Here is a 17,349-nt window from a genome sequence, read left to right as displayed (position 1 = left end):
GTGACCGACTCTGGGGTTGCGGCGCTCATCTCGCTTTATTGGCCGAGGGAGCCGGCGTACAGCTTCCAGGTCATGTGGCCAGCATGACTAAGCCGCTTCTGGCGAACCAGAGCAGCGCACGGAAACGCCGTTTACCTTCCCGCTGGAGCAGTACCTATTTATCTACTTGCACTTGACATGCTTTCAAACTGCTTGGTGGGACCGAGCAACGGGAGCTCACCCCGTCGCGGGGATTTGAACCGCCGACCTTCCGATTGGCAAGTCCTAGGCTCTGTGGTTTAACCCACAGCGCCACCCGCGTCCCCCAACGTTTTGGTAGTTTCTGGCAAATTGGTGGCCTGAAAGAAAAAATCAAATTATCAGCTACTTTTACAAAATATTCTTCCTTGCCTAGCCACTTGGAGGTAATTTTGCTCACTACAGATGACCTAGTATGGTAGCGGTGAGGAATCTGAGGCTCATGGGCAAATGCAGCTCATTAGATATCTTTGTCTGTCTGTCAGGACTCTCCATAGGCTACACCTCCTCTTCCCAGCCCTCACCCTCCTTGAGTGGTTTTGCTTGGCTGAAATTTCTCCTTGATCTCTGATAATGGTTTGTGTATGCATGATTTTGCCTCTGGCCTTGCCCACCACTGTCATGTGGCCTCCAGAAGACTCCTCAAAAGGAATGTGGCCCTCAGTAAGAAAATGTTTATCGGCCTTTGTGGTATAACAGGGCTGGTGCACTTGCCGCCTTCAAGATGCTGGTGCACAAACTATAGGTCTTCTCTGCTGTATCCCCAGAAGCACAGGAAGGGCTGTAACTGGGTGGCAGAGAATTTGCTTCACATGCAGAAGGTTCCAAGTTCAATTCCCAGAGTCTCCAGGTAGGGCCAAGAGAGACTCCCTCTCTGGAACTCTGGAGAGCCCTTGCCAGTCCATGTAAACAATACTAAACTTGATGAACTAAACAATGGTCTGACTCTATACAAGGCAATTTCCTGTGTTTTTACTGCATATGTTTAAGTTGTTAGGTGAGCCTAGGAAAAGGCAGTGATGACTCCCTTCCTTCTTGCAGGGTCACTTACGGAAGGGACAAGCCCTTGTTAAACTTGGGAAAACAGAAGAAGCTTTTCAGGCCTTTTTATTCTCCCTTGCCTTGGATTCTGGGAACAAAATGGCCAGATCAGAAGCTCAAAGGGTGAGTCCTATGTATCTTTTTATCTGATGTCCACATCTCTAACCGTAGCACCATCTCCTGCTTTAAAAAAGAAGTCAACCTGTAGCTTGCCAGTTTATCAGTTTATGGGATGTGGTTGTGCTTCATTATGCTCTCCACTATTGTATTGTCTTGGGTGAACCTTATGTAAGTTATTTTGGAGCAGGGAACTGTCACCATCTTGTTGCCATATGAAGCTGCCAAGCACATCGGTGGTGCTGTGATGGAGAGGTCACACCGAGTCCTTCGCAGTGCACATGACAGTCAGGCAAAATAGCAAATCAGATGTTTGTTCAGCCATCGGTCTTGCCCCTTTTGCACCATGCTCACTTTTTAAAATGTAGGGTGTTCACTTCAACTTTGATCCCCACCACTTCATCAATAATATTTTTTAAAACTGCTTCAGGGATTGGTGGTGAAGTTGGCATGGATCTTGTGACTTTCTCCCTTTGCAAGTTTCCCTTACTTGTAACTGTATCCTGGTTGCCCTACATGACTCCACCTTTCCCCCATCAGCTCCTTCTTCAAAACCCACCTTTCCCTTAGAAGTACTTAGCATAACCCCATGCCTCACGTCTATTGCCCATGGGTTTCTAAAGTAATTGCATATTGTTCCCGTGTCTGCCCTCTGAATCCATCTCCCTAATGGCATTGTATAAATAAAAAACAGCCATAATCATGATTTTTAGTCCACTTTTTGTCAGCTGTCATATTAAACCTCTAAGCCAAGTCATGTCATCATGTTGTAAGATTTAAAAAGGGGTAGAGATAGCTTAATTATGGTGATGTTGGTGCCATCAAATGCACACAGTTTTCCTCCCTGGGATGAACTTTGAAAAACCAGTTGCACAAGGTTTTTGGCATGATTCAGGCTGAACTGGGGAAAGCTGGCTGTGGGGAGGAAGGCTGCCAGTTGGCTAGTGACTCTGATGTCACCAACCCGCCACTTCTTCTTTTCTTCTTGGCAGCCCCTGGAGCAATTTTGCAACTGGTTTTAAAATTAACTTCCTTTTCTTGGTAAGGTGAAATACATACATATATATATATTGTGTGTGTATATATATATATATATATATATATATGCCGTAAATATATGCCAACTTTTGTATCTTGGCGTGTCCCTTTCCCCCTGCCTCCCTGACAAACCATTGCCTTATGTGCTGTCATTGTGCCATGTGCTGTTTTTGTACTGGTGTGTCTCATTTCAGTGCTGTTCCTCAGCACAACGCTGCAATGAACTGATAACGTTCATTTTCCAAAGTTGCATTGGTGACAATGCATTGTGTGAAGGAGGCTGTTCACTGCTGCATTTAATGATAAAAGTAGCCTTTGGGTGAATTGGATGACTGTCCTCAGAGCACAGCACAGTGAACTTGTCTGATTCTTCACTAAGGCTGTTTGGGCAGTTGTGACACTCTTCTTTCAGAAGCTCTCAGACTGAACCCATGAAGCTGAGCTCATCCTAGCTGGTTGCTTAGTTTATAATTGCCATCATCCTAAGAAGTGGGTTGTGTTCAGTGAGCATGATAAAGTTCGGGGAAGCAACCTGACCTCCCTTCTACCTTGGAATTCCAGTGTGGAGACTGGGAAAAGTCTCTGTTCCAGATTCAATGCCTGTTTATTACAGTATATACCTTTGCTTGCAAGGGCTCTTTAAGTCACCTCCTTCTCCAGTGTAAATAACTAGAGGCTCTGGCAGGATTTGAGTACTGTAACTTGAGCAATTGGCATTCAGAAAAATGAGCTGCAGGTAGGGGAGGTAGGGTTGGGGAGGTAGGAGTGGGGAGCCTATGATATGGTCAGACTCCCATCAACCATGGCCATTGGCCATGCTGGCTGGGGAGAGGCATCTGGAGGGGCACAGGTTCCCCAGCCCTGAAATAAAGTGTGGGGGGGAGGTTAAAGAGTCCTTTGGCTTGGGTCTTAGGTAATATGGAAGCAAATAAGTTTCTGGCCCTCTAGCCCTTGCTCAATTCAGAATATTGCCTCCGGGTTTCACAAATGCTGTTTGTTCAGGAATATAGGGGAAAGGAGTTGGGAGACATCTCAGCCAAGAGAAACCCGTACTGTCCTGTGACTTGGTCACATCACACAGTGTGCATGAGGCTTCCACTGTGCAATTCAAGCTAGGAAGGTTGCAGCAAACTGCACTGGGCCCATGCAACGCAATATTGATGCCAATGGTTAGCGTTAGCTTCTTAGTCTCATGAGATGAGAATGCAAAACTGCAGGTAGGGGATAAATGGCCCTCCAGATGTTGCTGGGCTCTAGCTTGGCTAATGGTCAAGGTTGATGGGAGTTGTAGTCCTTACAACCTCTGGAGGACACTGGGCTCCCTATCCCTGATGTAGAGGGCAGAAAAAAGGGATTGCCTCTAAGAAACAAAAACATAGGAAGCAACCTCATACCAGATCAGAGTATTTGTCTGTCTAGCCCAGTGTTTCCCAAACTTGGGTCTTCAGCTGTTGTTTTTGGACTACAATTCCCATCATCCCTGATCACTGGCTTTGTTAGCAAGGGATGATGGGGGTTGTAGTCCAAAAACAGCTGGAGACCCAAGTTTGGGAAACCCTGATCTAGCCCAACGTTGTCTATGCAGACCGGCAGCTGCTCTTTGGGCAAAGGAATCTTCCTGTTGTTACCTGATCCTTTTGACTGGAGAGGGAAGGGGCTAATGATTATTATCCAAAGGAGCCCAGGGCAGCAAATGTACATGCAATAAAATATATTTAAAAGAATTCCATTACAGGTGTAGACTTTGAAAGCTCCCTACTTAAAAGTCTTATTGAAAGAGGGGATGGCTTCTGGTAGCTGCCAAAAAGGCAACAGAAGCAAGCCTTGGATTATTTTAGGAGCCCAGAAAATAAAGCAGCAGAATTTTCCAGCCTCTGATTTTATTTTTATGCTGAGATAGCTTGCAGTTAATAGTTTTCAGATGAATCAGCATTCTTTTGATGCTGGCACTTAACCAGTGGTTTTCACATCTTTGTGAATCTGTTGGCTCTCTCTCTCTCTGAATGTATGATGATCCCATTTTGGAATGTAAAAGCACACAGCAAATCTTGCTTTGGTGCAAAGGATTAAACTTAATGCTTACCTCTGTTGGATTTCATTCAGAGATGGGATGCACAGGCTTGGCCCATCCTGTTGAACCTTGGGTTTAGATTCCTGCCCACTTCGTGTAGCTTTGAACTATGTTCTAATGCTTATCCCAAGAGACAGGGAATGTGTTCTAGCTTAACCCACCCCACAATGTGGTTGTGTAGATAAAAGTAGGATAACCCCAGGTATGCTCGCCTCTTCCCTTTGAAAGACAGGTAGGATGCAGGTGTTTAAATTTTTAATGGTGTGGGTAGAACACAAGTCAAATCTGCCCTGCCCTGTGGTCAAACCCAGATGACTGAAAATTGTTTTGTTTTGTTTTGCTAGGAGTCTGTCTATTAAACAGGAAATGTATGACTATCAACCTGTTGGCATTGACAAGATGAGTTTGCATTGCAGCAGCCTTTTGTGTGTGTGCTTTTCATAGCTTAACTGTTCTGCAGGGAAGCTTAAAGAGCACTTCTCTCCTGAATACCCCAAGCCTCAACATCTGTTGCTAGCTTACACTAAATAAGATCCTTGTCCCAGATAGCCTTGTATTGATGGCCATGACTGACAATGGCTCTCTGGAGCCCCTGTAGAGCTTTTCCATCACCTGCTGCCACATCCGCTTCATACATTTAAAGCATATTTCATGCTCAAGAATTATAGAAACTGCAATTTGTTAAGGGTGCTGGGAATTGTAGCTCTGTGAGGGGGAAACTACAGTTCCCTGGATTCCTTAGGGCAAGCCATGTGCTTTAAATGTGTGTTAAATCAAATGTGCATTAAATTTATAGTGTGGATGTGGCCTAGTCCTCAGAAATGGAAATGCCAGGAACTGAACGCAAGACTTTGTGTTCAAATTAAGTAATGAAGTGTGTGTGTGTGTGTTTGTTTTATATCATAGCTTCTACTTAATTTAATTTCGCGTGTCCCGAGGGATGCTCAGGAACGCATGCCTGATATCCTGCAGCTGGTATCCCGTCACCCTAAATTAAAAGGGAACCTTTTAAGTTCAGCACCATCTGAAGGCACCATCCATAGCCTACAAAGTTTGATCAAGGTAACACTTGTCTGTGATACTGTCCTTGTATGTTAATATTTGGTTGTGGAGGGGAGGTGGTTGCGCAGTTTGCTGCTGGGTGAGTGTGTAGGGTCATTGGCCTGGTGCATGAGTGCACGCTGCTGACCACCCTGAGATTTTATTAGCAAGGCACATGGGGGTTCTAGTTTTATTAACAAGATGCTCATGGGGTTCTCTGAGAATTGCAGCCAGTCATTAGGGAAAGCCTTGGCAGAAAGGTTGGGGTTGAAGACTCATTAAACTGGGTCTCATTTCTTACAACTTAAGAAGAGTCTGGCTGATAGATCAGACCCAAATGGTCCTAGGCCTCTCGCCTCCTTCCCAAAGCCTGGTTTGTGCTTTCCCAGCTTTGTAAGGAGGGGGAGGGCTCTAGGACCCTGTCAAAATCCTTGTGCCTCCTTCCTAAGGGGGGGGGGCTCATTATCTGCCTTTGGGAAGGCAGTAAGATGAATGAGGGGTGTCATAGTACCCAAGTCCCCCCACAGCCAGGTGCTTCTGGGAAATGTCAAAGCTGGACATGTGGGCAATGTTTTTTATTTTTTTATAAGTTCTCCTTTCAAGACCTTGACCAGAAAGTGTTATCTATGAGTTCAGAATAGGCTTTGTATGGATTTACTGGGCTGCAAAGAACTGATCTTGTGTTTTTGGGCTGGTGAGATAGAACAGCCATTGTATTTGCCTTCTCTGTCTGGCCCTTGGCACTCTGCCCAGGCCACACCGCTCACCAGCCCTGCTTCAAACCTTCCTTGAGTGTTTTTGCCTTGCTGGAACATGTTGTTGAACTCTGATCATGCTTCTTGCTTGTCTGGATATAGGACTGAGAGAGGGGTGAGTGGGTGGGTGGGTATAGAAGCTAGCCTATTGCATAAAGATAAACTTTACATTCATTGCTCCACCCACTTGTGGAGCTGTGGCCCTGGCAGGGAATGCAACCCTTAAACTGTTTTACTGCTTAGTGTTGCACCCAGTGTATTATCTGTACTTTCAGCACCGGGTTTAGTGTTGTGCAGTCAGTCCCCGTCCCCCACACAAAAAAAGTGCACCAAGGGGGTGCAAATTTAAGAAGATCCATAATTGAGAAGATCCATTTGGGGATGCAAAATTTTGGCCACGCACAGGGCGTCATATTACAAAAGATTATCCAAGTCTACCCCTGTTACTTTTGCAGAAGGATTGTTTTTCTATTGAAGTCATTTGCTGCTCATCCTGCTTCAGTTGTCTTACGACAAATTGTGAGCAAGATGCTGTACAGGCAAGATGTTGCAGAAGTTCTATTTAGAATTAGGGATGACTCTGCAACCTTAAGCCTGATTTTGGGGAATGTGTAGCTTTTTCTGCAGGGTGATTTGATTGCTTTGAAGCACCAAATTGCATTTTAGGGCTTGAGTTGAGAGGCAGTTTAATTTACGGACTCTCCCTTCCAGCATTAAGTATTGTTCCTTGGAAACAAAAGGACCCCTACCTCTTCCCCATTCTCTGGTAGTCACCTCTGATCAGGGCTGGCCCACTCATGAGGCAAGGTGAGGTGACTGCCTCAGGCAGCAGATCCCAATGTCAATCTTTCTCCCCCACCTTGTTCCTGATGTAGGTCTTTGCTGACGCCTTCTTCCCTGGAGGGCAGGGGCTGCCATTTTGGGGTCTGCCTCAGTTGCCAAAATGTATTGGACCAGTTTTGTCTCTGGTGGCTATCTCTGAAACGGGTCAAGGTAGCTTTGGGGAAGAGTTGCTCTTTCATCATGGTGCAGGGAAGAGGTTCCTAAAACACAGAATCATTGCCAAAGCATCCTACATAGCAAACTCATTCTCCAAATGCAGATCCTTGCACAGTCCAAATGGCTGCGTCTAGTATCCATGCCAAAGAGGGCGGTGTGGACAAGCTTGGGGGAATTGCAATGTTTGCTGAAGTACAAAAAAAACCAAAGGTGGAGAAGAAACTCCCAAAAAGCATCTTAGTGAAGGCTGAGCATGCTAAATGGACCCGGAAAAGTGCTCAGGTGGGTGGGTTAGATGGAAAACTGCAGAGAGGGGAATAGATTGGAACGGATTGTCTTGGGAAAAGGTGTGACTGGCTGGCAGGAACCCTGAGCAGGAATATTCTGCACGGCACCATTTTGTTGTGAGTCCCATCTAGAATCACAGAATCGCAGAGTTGGAAGGGACCATGAGGGTAGTCTTGTCCAACCCTGTGCAATGCAATGATCTTTCACTCAACGTGGGGCTTGAATCCACAGCCCTTAGATTAGGAGTCTCATGCTCTGCCAACTGAGCTATCCCACCAATGCTAGTCCTACTCCCAGCAGACGCATTAAAGTTAATGGGCCTGACTAACATAGGGACCATTAATAGACAGGACTAACTAAAGGTCTACTATAACTTAGTCACATACAAACTCCAGATTTTATGTAGAAGCATGAGATGTACCCTGCCTGGAAGGCCCCTTGAAAAAACTCAGATAATAGTTTGCCCCAATGGCAAACCTTGGCTTATGACTGCTAAGGTTAAATCTTGACCGGCTCTGGTAACCAGGCCTTTTAAAGCTTAACCTCAACAATAGCTTATTTTCTATTTTGAGTGTTATTAACTCCCATAAGAAATAGCCTCAATTTTCACAAATCAATTGAATGAAGTAGTCAATCTTTTTCAAAGCCATACCACTTCATACTACTACAACTACTGATATTTTTTATTTTTTTTATTAACATAATACTGCTAATAATATACCTGCATGTTGCGAACCAGCGTGTTGGGCAGAAAGCAAAGTTTGAAACCTTCTCCCTGACATCGTACTTTTCTACATGCAGGGTATGTTTGGGAGGGGGAGGGGGGAATCATGTGAGCCTTCACTTGTAGGCTGAAATGATACCACCCTGAAGCAGATTTATTTTATTTACTGACTTTTCATTTTCCTTTCAATATTTCCAAACTACCTCTGTATTTGTTTATCAGTTACCCAACACATAGTGATAATTTCTCTGGGAAACATGCAAACAGGAAGAAAATTTTAAAAGCCACTATATGGGAGAAACACCATGAGAATGGGAGTTAAAATATCTCCCTGCTGCCCGTGGTGAGCAGGGAGTCGAATGAAGCCTGCTCTCTTCTCTGATAGAACCCTGTTCTTTGTTATTTCTTGGGCCTCATCTGCATTCTACATTTAAATCAATATCATACTGCTTTAACCAATCACAGCTTATCCCAAAGAATCCTGGGAACTGTAGTTGGTCAGGAATGCAAGATAAAAAGGTTGTTAACAGAGGTGTTCCATGTTCTGTGCAGGTGCGCTTTGAGGATATCTGTGAAGGTCTTGTGAAGAACATCGTTGCTGGGGATCAATAGTTCTAAAGAATAACCTTTTTCTTTGCACAGGAAAATATGGAAATGCGTGCTGCTCGCAGTGAAGATCAGAAAGCAGCTGACCGCAGTGGATTACAAAAGTCCACCCCAGTGGCAGAGAGCAAGAAAGGTAGTCATGCCTCTTCAGCGACTGAATCAGCCACCCTTATATCTGATCAGTGCAGTCTCCTAAAGAGAAAATACTGCTCTGATGAGGCCCCAAACACCGACCCACCTAGCAAAATTATGAAAAGGGGTAAGCTTTCTTTAAAAAATAAAAAAAGAATCTATTTTAGCACTGAAGTAAAGTCGGGGACGCGGGTGGCGCTGTGGGTTAAACCACAGAGCCTAGGACCTGCCAATTGAAAGGCCGGCGGTTCGAATCCCCGCGGCGGGGTGAGCTCCCGTCGTTCGGTCCCAGCTCCTGCCTACCTAGCAGTTTGAAAGCACCCCTAAGTGCAAGTAGATAAATAGGGACCGCTTTCTAGCGGGAAGGTAAACGGCGTTTCCGTGTGCTGCGCTGGTGCTGGCTCGCCAGATGCAGCTTAGTCACGCTGGCCACGTGACCCGGAAGTGTCTTCGGACGGCGCCGGCTCCCGGCCTCTTGAGCTAGATGAGCACGCAACCCTAGAGTCGGTCACGACTGGCCCTGATGGGCAGGGGTACCTTTACCTTTAAAGTGGCAATGCCAAAAAAAAAGGATGGCTTATAATTTTTGAGAAGTTTGCACTTTCTAATTTATATGGCTAGATGCATTTTTAAAATGTTAGTTTAATTTAAATAGCAATACAGTACACCTCACCATAGTGTGGGAAGACTGAGGAGGTCACCTGAGTACCTGCTTAGTTCCATCCAGATGCTGACTGCTGATAGGCCATTTCCAGACCCTCATCCCTTCTGAAGTTTCTTTATTTAAATTGGGCTTGGACCTGAGAACCTTTCAAACAGAGGGTGGTTGTATCCAACAAAGTTTTACTCGCAAGGCATTAAGGGAAAATCAAATCAATATGTTCTATAAAGTAAAGGTAAAGGGACCCCTGACCATTAGGTCCAGTCGTGGCCGACTCTGGGGTTGCAGCACTCATCTTGCTTTATTGGCCGAGGGACCCGGCATACAGCTTCTGGGTCATGTGGCCAGCATGACTAAGCCACTTCTGGCGAACCAGAGCAGTGCACGGAAATACCGTTTACCTTCCTGCCGGAGTGGTACTTATTTATCTACTTGCACTTTGACGTGCTTTTGAACTGCTAGGTTGGCAGGAGCCGGGACCGAACAACGGGAGCTCGCACCGTTGCAGGGATTCGAACCGCCAACCTTCTGATCGGCAAGCCCTAGGCTCTGTGGTTTAGACCACAGCGCCACCCGCGTCCCACAGTGCCACCCGCGTCCCACATCGCCATCTATTTAATGCTATAAACAGCATGTGTGCCTTTGGCATGTTTTGTTTTATACATTCTAGCTATTTTTGAAGGTGTTAGATACCACCTATAGAACATATTATCAGGGACGCGGGTGGCGCTGTGGGTTAAACCACAGAGCCTAGGACTTGCTGATCAGAAGGTCGGTGGTTTGAATCCCTGCAATGGGGTGAGCTCCCGTTGCTTGGTCCCTGCTCCTGCCACCCTAGCAGTTCAAAAGCACTTCAAAGTGCAAGTAGATAAATAGGCACCGCTCTGGCGGGAAGGTAAACGGCGTTTCCGTGCGCTGCTCTGGTTCGCCAGAAGCGGCTTAGTCATGCTGGCCACATGACCCGGAAGCTGTACGCCGGCTCCCTCGGCCAATAAAACGAGATGAGCGCTGCAACCCCAGAGTCGGCCACGACTGGACCTAATGGTCAGGGGTCCCTTTACCTTTACCTTTATGTTCTGCATAAAGTACGTGTGGATTAAATGCCTCCCTAAACACAATGGTGTGGGGTGAGTGACAACACTTTTCTCTAAATTATAAAACTTTTGTATTAAGCACTTACGAATGTTAGACCTTTGAACCTGCAGACATGATTGTGATGCCCAAAAATGGTGGGTTCTTGTGGGAGAGACGATTGTTAAGTCACCAATTTTGATTGTTTGGCGTCTACACATCTGTGACCAAGTGCACACTTTTAACTCCAATATATGCTCCTTTCAGGTCTGTAATGTGTGTGTTTGGTTTTCCCCCTTCTTTGTCCCGCTCCACCCCCCACTCCCACTTTTAACAGATGCAAGTAAGGGGAAAGGATCCAGTGCTGGGAAGAGTTCTCTGTTTGGATTTGTGGAACCGTCAGATATGGAGTGTTCGTTGTGCATGAGGTAACCATTACTATCTTCTTGTCTAAAATAGGTACAGGGAACTTTTCAGTTTGCAGATGTTGATTGACTACAACTCCCATCATCCCTAGTCCTTCTCCGTGCTTGCTGGGGCTGATGGGAGCTGGCATTCAGCAACTTCTGGAGGGCCAGAGGTTCCTTGTGGCTCATGAGGAGCCCCAAGGTCTGCAGAGGAAGGTGGATCCTTGTGGCTCATGAGGAGCCCCAAGGTCTGCAGAGGAGGGTGGAGGAAACCCCAAAGAGACCAGAGGCACAGCAGGGCTCTGTTTAGGCTGCCCAGCCTCCCTGCCTAACAGCTGATGTGCACGGTCACACAGCAGCAGCTGCCGCTTTCCCTCGTGTCCTCCAGATATTCTGGTGTGGATTGGAAAGAGACTGGGGGAGAGAGAGCTGGAGAGCAGGGGAAAATAGGCTTTTAGAGGCTTTTTAGAGGGTGTTCCCTACTTTACACAATTCCACTTAGGCATGCAGGGACCTAGAATGTAACCCCCATGTAAGTGGGAGGATGCCTGTACTTCTTAAATAGGGTCCAAACCAGTGGACCTTCCACTCATCAGCCTAACTGACTCACAACTTGCTTGGGGAAAACAGGGCTGGTTTCCAGCCTTATCCCACCCCTGAGATCAAAGCAGCTTGCTCATTTTCCTGGTAGACCCCCTCAATTTCCCAAAGCCCAGGAACTCCAAGACAAACTCACCTTGCATTTCCCAGACAGCTCCATGATAGTTTATTCAGAGCATAAAGGTAGACCATGCTCCCACAAGTCTCTTCCACGGGTGGAAGAATATGCTGATCTCTTATGACTCTGAGCCTAAACTTTCAGCAACTGGATTCCAAGTTTCTAGGGATTCTAGAGTGCTGGGACTGGCAACCACATACGTATCAACAGTCGGATTATGAAACTTTATCAGAAGTAAACAAGTCTTGAAAAAAGAGACAATGTACATAATTTTTTAAACCAAGAAAATCTTTAATAAAAATTATTTTTTAAAAAAGAAAAAAGAAATAAATGGTGGGGGAAAGCAGGCAACAGGTCAAACAGAATGCAAAATAAATCAAAGTGCTTTGGCTGTATAGCTGGACTAATCCTAGCCTATTCGCCACAGGAGAGTATTTCCTTGCTGCCTACTTACAAGTAGGCAGCAAGGATGGTCAGATCCAACCTGGATCCCTAATGGTAAGAGGGACCATAGCTGCAGCTCAGCTTTTAAAGGCTTTCTCTCCTCTCCTTGGAGGGAGCAAGCCCTGGCTCTTTCTGACTAGTGACAGCCACAGTCAGTTTGTCAGATATGTCACACCTCCCATATGGGAAACCCAAGTCCCCTTTTGCATTTGAACAGAACTGGCAGGAAATAGGTGACAGACTGGCTTAGAGAAATGGTGGAAGCAGGAGATCTATCCTTTGTGACAGATGCAAACCAAGGTGCAGTGTTAACTCAGGAATAGAAACCCGCTTGAAACCAATTCTGGAACCTGCTTAGTGCTAACCATAGTTGATGGTGGTGCCAACATAACCCTGAAAGCTGGAGGGTGGCATTCAAATTCTTCAGGAGAGGGAATGAAAAGGAATGTAAGCATGAACACCTAGAAACAATTGTTCAGGTTGCTAGGCAGGTGATAGGTTGCCTGAATTGCTGGAAATCCATGCAACTGATTTGGCATGGGTCTGAGTCTTTTTACTTTAACTTGTAGAGCTTGTCATAATTGCCCATAAGGAAATTCAACGAAATCTGCATACTGTATTTCCATGAACCAGTAACCCAGTGATCTCATCTCCAACCAGCCCAAGCTGTTATTAACCCAGTTTGCCCGCCCAACTAAGTAATGTAGTTGACCTACATCCAGGGAGTGAGTCAGGGACAGACCAAGAAACCTGCATAAACACCTGCAGCACACCTAGGTAATTGGACAGAATTTCTCAGAGGCTGCTTTTTAATCCTCTCCCCTGATCCTTCTCCATAAAACACATTCAGACTCGTACCCTGAACTGCTTTGAACTCAGGTGCTTGAATCCTCAGCCTTGTTCCAGGTGAGCTAATAGAATACAGTGATACCTCGGGTTACAGACGCTTCAGGTTGCGTTTTTTCGGGTTACGGACCTCCGAAACCCGGAAGTACCAGAACAGGTTACTTCCGGGTTTTGGTGGTCGCACATGCGCAGAAGCGCTAAATCGCTTTTGCTCATGCGCAGAAGCGCCGAATCGCAACCCGCGCGTGCGCAGACGCGCTGCTGCGGGTTGCAAACTTGCATCCCGCACGGATCACGTTCGCAATCCGAGCGTCCACTGTAATTTTGGCTGCTCTGCTGGAAGTGACAAGTTGCTGGAGGAGAGGACTTTCAGACCCACCCCAAATATTAAAACTTTCAGCCACCACCACCGTATTAACATTTCAGGCCCCCAATCTATAACAACTTTCAGCTGAGTCATGGCTTTCCCCAAAGCAGCCTGAGACTTTAGTTTGTAAAAGGTGCTGAGAATTGTTGGGAGACCCCTATTTCCCTTTCAGAGCTACAGTTTTCACAGTGCCCTGGGAAGAAGGATTGGTTGTTAAACCACTCTGGGAATTGTAGCTCTGTGAAGGGAATAGAGGCCTCCTAGCAACTCTCAGCTGCTGTTCCCAGGGCTCTCCATGATATGCTTTTAACTGTATAGTGCATGTGGGGCCCTAGACACATAAAATAGATTTCTACTTATATGATTTCATAGTTACACATATGCACACGTAACAAGGAAACCCTGTACAGATCAGCTTCTCCACTATTAAAGGAACTCATTCTCTCTGTGGATCCTTATATAGTTAATATGTGACTATTGACTATATAACACGAACAAAGGGACATCAGTAGGTTCAGGGAAATCCCAGGATTTGGAAAGAAATAAAAAATTAAGGAAGGGACATCTCAGTCAGCCCAATGAGGACTGAGTATGCTCAATGATCAAGGCATTCTGACTGATTTAGACAAGAAAAATGAGGAAACTGAGTGGAGTATCCTCCAAAAGGGTAAGGCTGGCTGGCTGAAACTCTGGATAGGAAGACCTCAGATAGCAGCATTCTGTTGCTGTTCTACTTGTAACACTCCTGATGTTTTTGGTCCTTGGGATGTTTGGAACTTCACCCTTGCAACATTGATGGTTCATGGGTGTCAACTGCTGTGAATTCCCACGCCTTCCATTATTCCTGCTAAAAGATTGTATTGCTTTTCTTTCCTCTCCTGATTTTTCCGTACCAGGGTCTTCTACGAACCTGTCACCACCCCTTGTGGACATACCTTCTGCCTGAAATGCCTTGAAAGATGTTTGGATCACAAACCAAATTGCCCCCTGTGCAAAGAGGGTCTCTCTGAGGTGAGCCTGTGTTGCTTGTGTCTTGTCACTGATGTTTCTCTAAATATTGGCATGCACCTGGGGTGGGTTAGGGACTGAAATGAGTCGTGAAACTGGAAGGACTCTATCGCAATGGACAGAACAACTGGTTTCCATGCAGGAGATCCCAGGTTCAAATCCCTCCATCTCCATGTAGGGCTAGGAATTTCCCTCTGGAATCGGCAGCTTCCTGAGTTCCTGTATTGAAATGCTCCTTTTACCATAGCCCATGTTAGGCATTCTGCTCATGCCCCCTCAACCCCTGCCCCTCTTGGCTTATGAAATACAGCAGAGGGTTGGTATCTTACTCCCACCAAATTGGCAAAAATGTACAGAACTAGTAGTAAAACTTGCTGGAAATGCAAGGAAAAGGATGGTGACTTCTTTCATATGTGGTGGTCATGTAATAAATTAAAAGAGTTCTGGGAATCGATTTATAACGAGTTAAAAAAGATGTTTAAGTATAGCTTTCCCAAAAAGCTGGAAGAATTCTTGCTAGGTTCGGTGGGAGAAGATATTAAGAAGACTGATCAAAGATTATATTTGTACGCAACAACAGCAGCTAGAGTTCTGATAGCTCAAAAGTGGAAGCAACAGCAGATGCCGACAATAGGAGAATGGCAGATAAAGCTGGTTGAATACGCTGAGATGGCTAAATTGACACACAGAATTCGCAATCAGGAGGAGACAAAGTACCAAAAAGAATGGTGTAAATTTTTGATCTATATAAGTGAGAACTGTACAAATTTGAAAACTTTGGCAGGATTGAAGTAAATCTTATGTCATGTTGTAATATCTAATCAAAGAAACTGTGAACTATAGAATAGAATAGGAAAACTGATGGAAGGGAAGGACGGAAGTCAACAGCTGGGTTCAGGCCTGGCCACAGAACTGAGTCGCCCTTGGTTGCCCTGATGAATGACCTTTGCAGAGAGCAGGACAGAGAGGGAGTGTGACTTTGCTCCTGCCACTTGATCCTTTGTTGGCATTTGATACCATTGACCATGGTATCCTCCTGGACATTCATGCTTATGCAAGTCTACCCCAATGCTTAATGGGATGCAGGTGGCGCTGTGGTCTAAACCACAGAGCCTAGGACTTGCCGATCAGAAGGTCGGCGGTTCAAATCCCCGCGACGGGGTGAGCTCCCGTTGCTCGGTCCCACCAAGCAGTTCGAAAGCACGTCAAGTGCAAGTAGCTAAATAGGTACCGCTCTGGCAGGAAGGTAAACGGCGTTTCCGTGCGCTGCTCTGGTTCGCCAGAAGCGGCTTAGTCATGCTGGCCACATGACCCGGAAGCTGTACGCCGGCTCCCTCGGCCAGTAAAGCGAGATGAGTGCCGCAACCCCAGAGTCATTCACGACTGGACCTAATGGTCCTTTCCCCGATGCTTACAAATACTGGTGTGAATTTTAATCCATTTTAACATTTCAGTCCATTTAGCATTTAACGTTTTGTATGTTTTAGGTTCCCTGCTAGGTATAAAAACCCTTACCATGTTCAGGGCATGCAAAGCACTGTGTGGAACGCGCCCCCCCCCCACCTGCCTTAGGCCCAACCCCATCTTTGCCTGCCCCACACTTGATGTCAGGTGTAGAGCAGGTAGCAATGCTTGGTCGGTGAGCATGGTTTCTTTGCAAACTTTCGTATTCATAACTCCGCCCACCCAGAAATCACACAACTCCCCACACACTAGTAGAATTTAGCCTATTGGGCTTCTGCCCCAGAACCTATTGATTCAGACATGTTAATGGCACTATTATTTGCTTGTCACATTTTATTCCATACACCCTTAAAAGGGCTCCAGGTAGATACAAGGCAGGGCAGTTTCAGAGGCACGCAGGCTTGTCAGCAGTCTGTTAGCTAGAGGACAAAAAAAATAAAATCAGATGAAGCTGAAGATTTTAACAGGGGAAGCTGCTCTAACGGAATCCTGAACATTTCTAAACCAAGCCTGAGAGGAATCCCTGTTTTCTGTTCCAGTGTTTGGCAATGAGGAAACACTGTAAGACAGTGCTGGTGGAAGACTTAATAGCCAAGTACCTTCCTGAGCAACTCACAGAAAGAAGGAGGCTTCATGAAGAGGAAATTGCTGAACTTTCCAAGTATGTCATATGTCTTTTCCCCAGTCCCCTCCGAGTGGATTTCCCCTCTTCCATCTCCCTTCCCAATATTTAACTGCCTCCAGGAGTGAAGAGTTATGAAAGGTGTCAGAAAGTTATTCTGTTGACACAGAACTGACCTAGTGCATTGGGGGAGGGAATCAGAACCTTACCTCAAATACACTCAGCTTATCAACCTACCAAAAAATGGTTTCATGTAACAAATGTTTGCAATAGTTCTGTATAATCATTTTTAAATACAGTGGTACCTCAGGTTACATACGCTTCAGGTTACATACGCTTCAGGTTACAGACTCCACTAACCCAGAAATAGTGCTTCAGGTAAAGAACTTTGCTTCAGGATAAGAACAGAAATCAGGCTCCGGTGGCGCGGCAGCAGCAGGAGGCCCCATTAGCTAAAGTGGTGCTTCAGGTTAAGAACGGTTTCAGGTTAAGTACGGACCTCCAGAACGAATTAAGTACTTAACCTGAGGTACCACTGTAGATTCATGGATAAGGGTTATAGCTAGCTAATTCTTGCTTACAGCAAACCCACTGAAATTAATAGACCCATGTCCGTTAATTTCAATAGGTCTGCTCTTGAGTGGCTACAACCGTAAGTGTTTATGACTTAAGGTTTGACCTGAAAGTTTTGTTTCTTAATTATCCTGTCAGCTGGGGTAGAATTCCTTTCTGCCCAAGGTGTTGTTGGGGTTTATGCGAGCAAAGTCCAGCAAAGCAATAAAACTTTTTCACCTGGAGGCAAAGGCTTAGGAGAATTTTCCAACTGTTGCCTCCTTCAGAACCAGCTCACCCATTAGGCAACTTGAGCCTGCTACTTCAGGCAGCAGGAGCCCCTGGGGAAGCACACCCAC

At 45.8% G+C, this 17,349-nt stretch overlaps 1 protein-coding gene across 2 annotated transcripts in view; it reads left to right on the top strand.

The window, feature by feature from the left end:
* Positions 1-17,349, top strand: part of LONRF3 (LON peptidase N-terminal domain and ring finger 3) — a 46,360-nt gene that overhangs the window by 16,332 nt on the left and 12,679 nt on the right. The window contains exons 3-8 of one of the 2 annotated variants that reach the window (XM_080991110.1): positions 1,060-1,182; positions 5,192-5,347; positions 8,735-8,831; positions 10,900-10,990; positions 14,241-14,355; positions 16,356-16,477. In XM_080991110.1, the coding sequence (XP_080847236.1) occupies positions 1,060-1,182; positions 5,192-5,347; positions 8,735-8,831; positions 10,900-10,990; positions 14,241-14,355; positions 16,356-16,477 (704 nt within the window). Of the gene's footprint in view, positions 1-1,059; positions 1,183-5,191; positions 5,348-8,734; positions 8,958-10,899; positions 10,991-14,240; positions 14,356-16,355; positions 16,478-17,349 lie in introns of both variants that reach the window. The other variant, XM_080991109.1, reaches the window with a different exon arrangement.

Source organism: Podarcis pityusensis (genome assembly GCF_964106645.2).
Source record: "Podarcis pityusensis genome assembly, chromosome: Z".
Lineage (NCBI taxonomy): Eukaryota > Metazoa > Chordata > Lepidosauria > Squamata > Lacertidae > Podarcis > Podarcis pityusensis.
The sequence above is the reverse complement of the archived record's forward strand: the minus strand, read 5'-3'. Positions and strand labels throughout refer to the sequence as shown.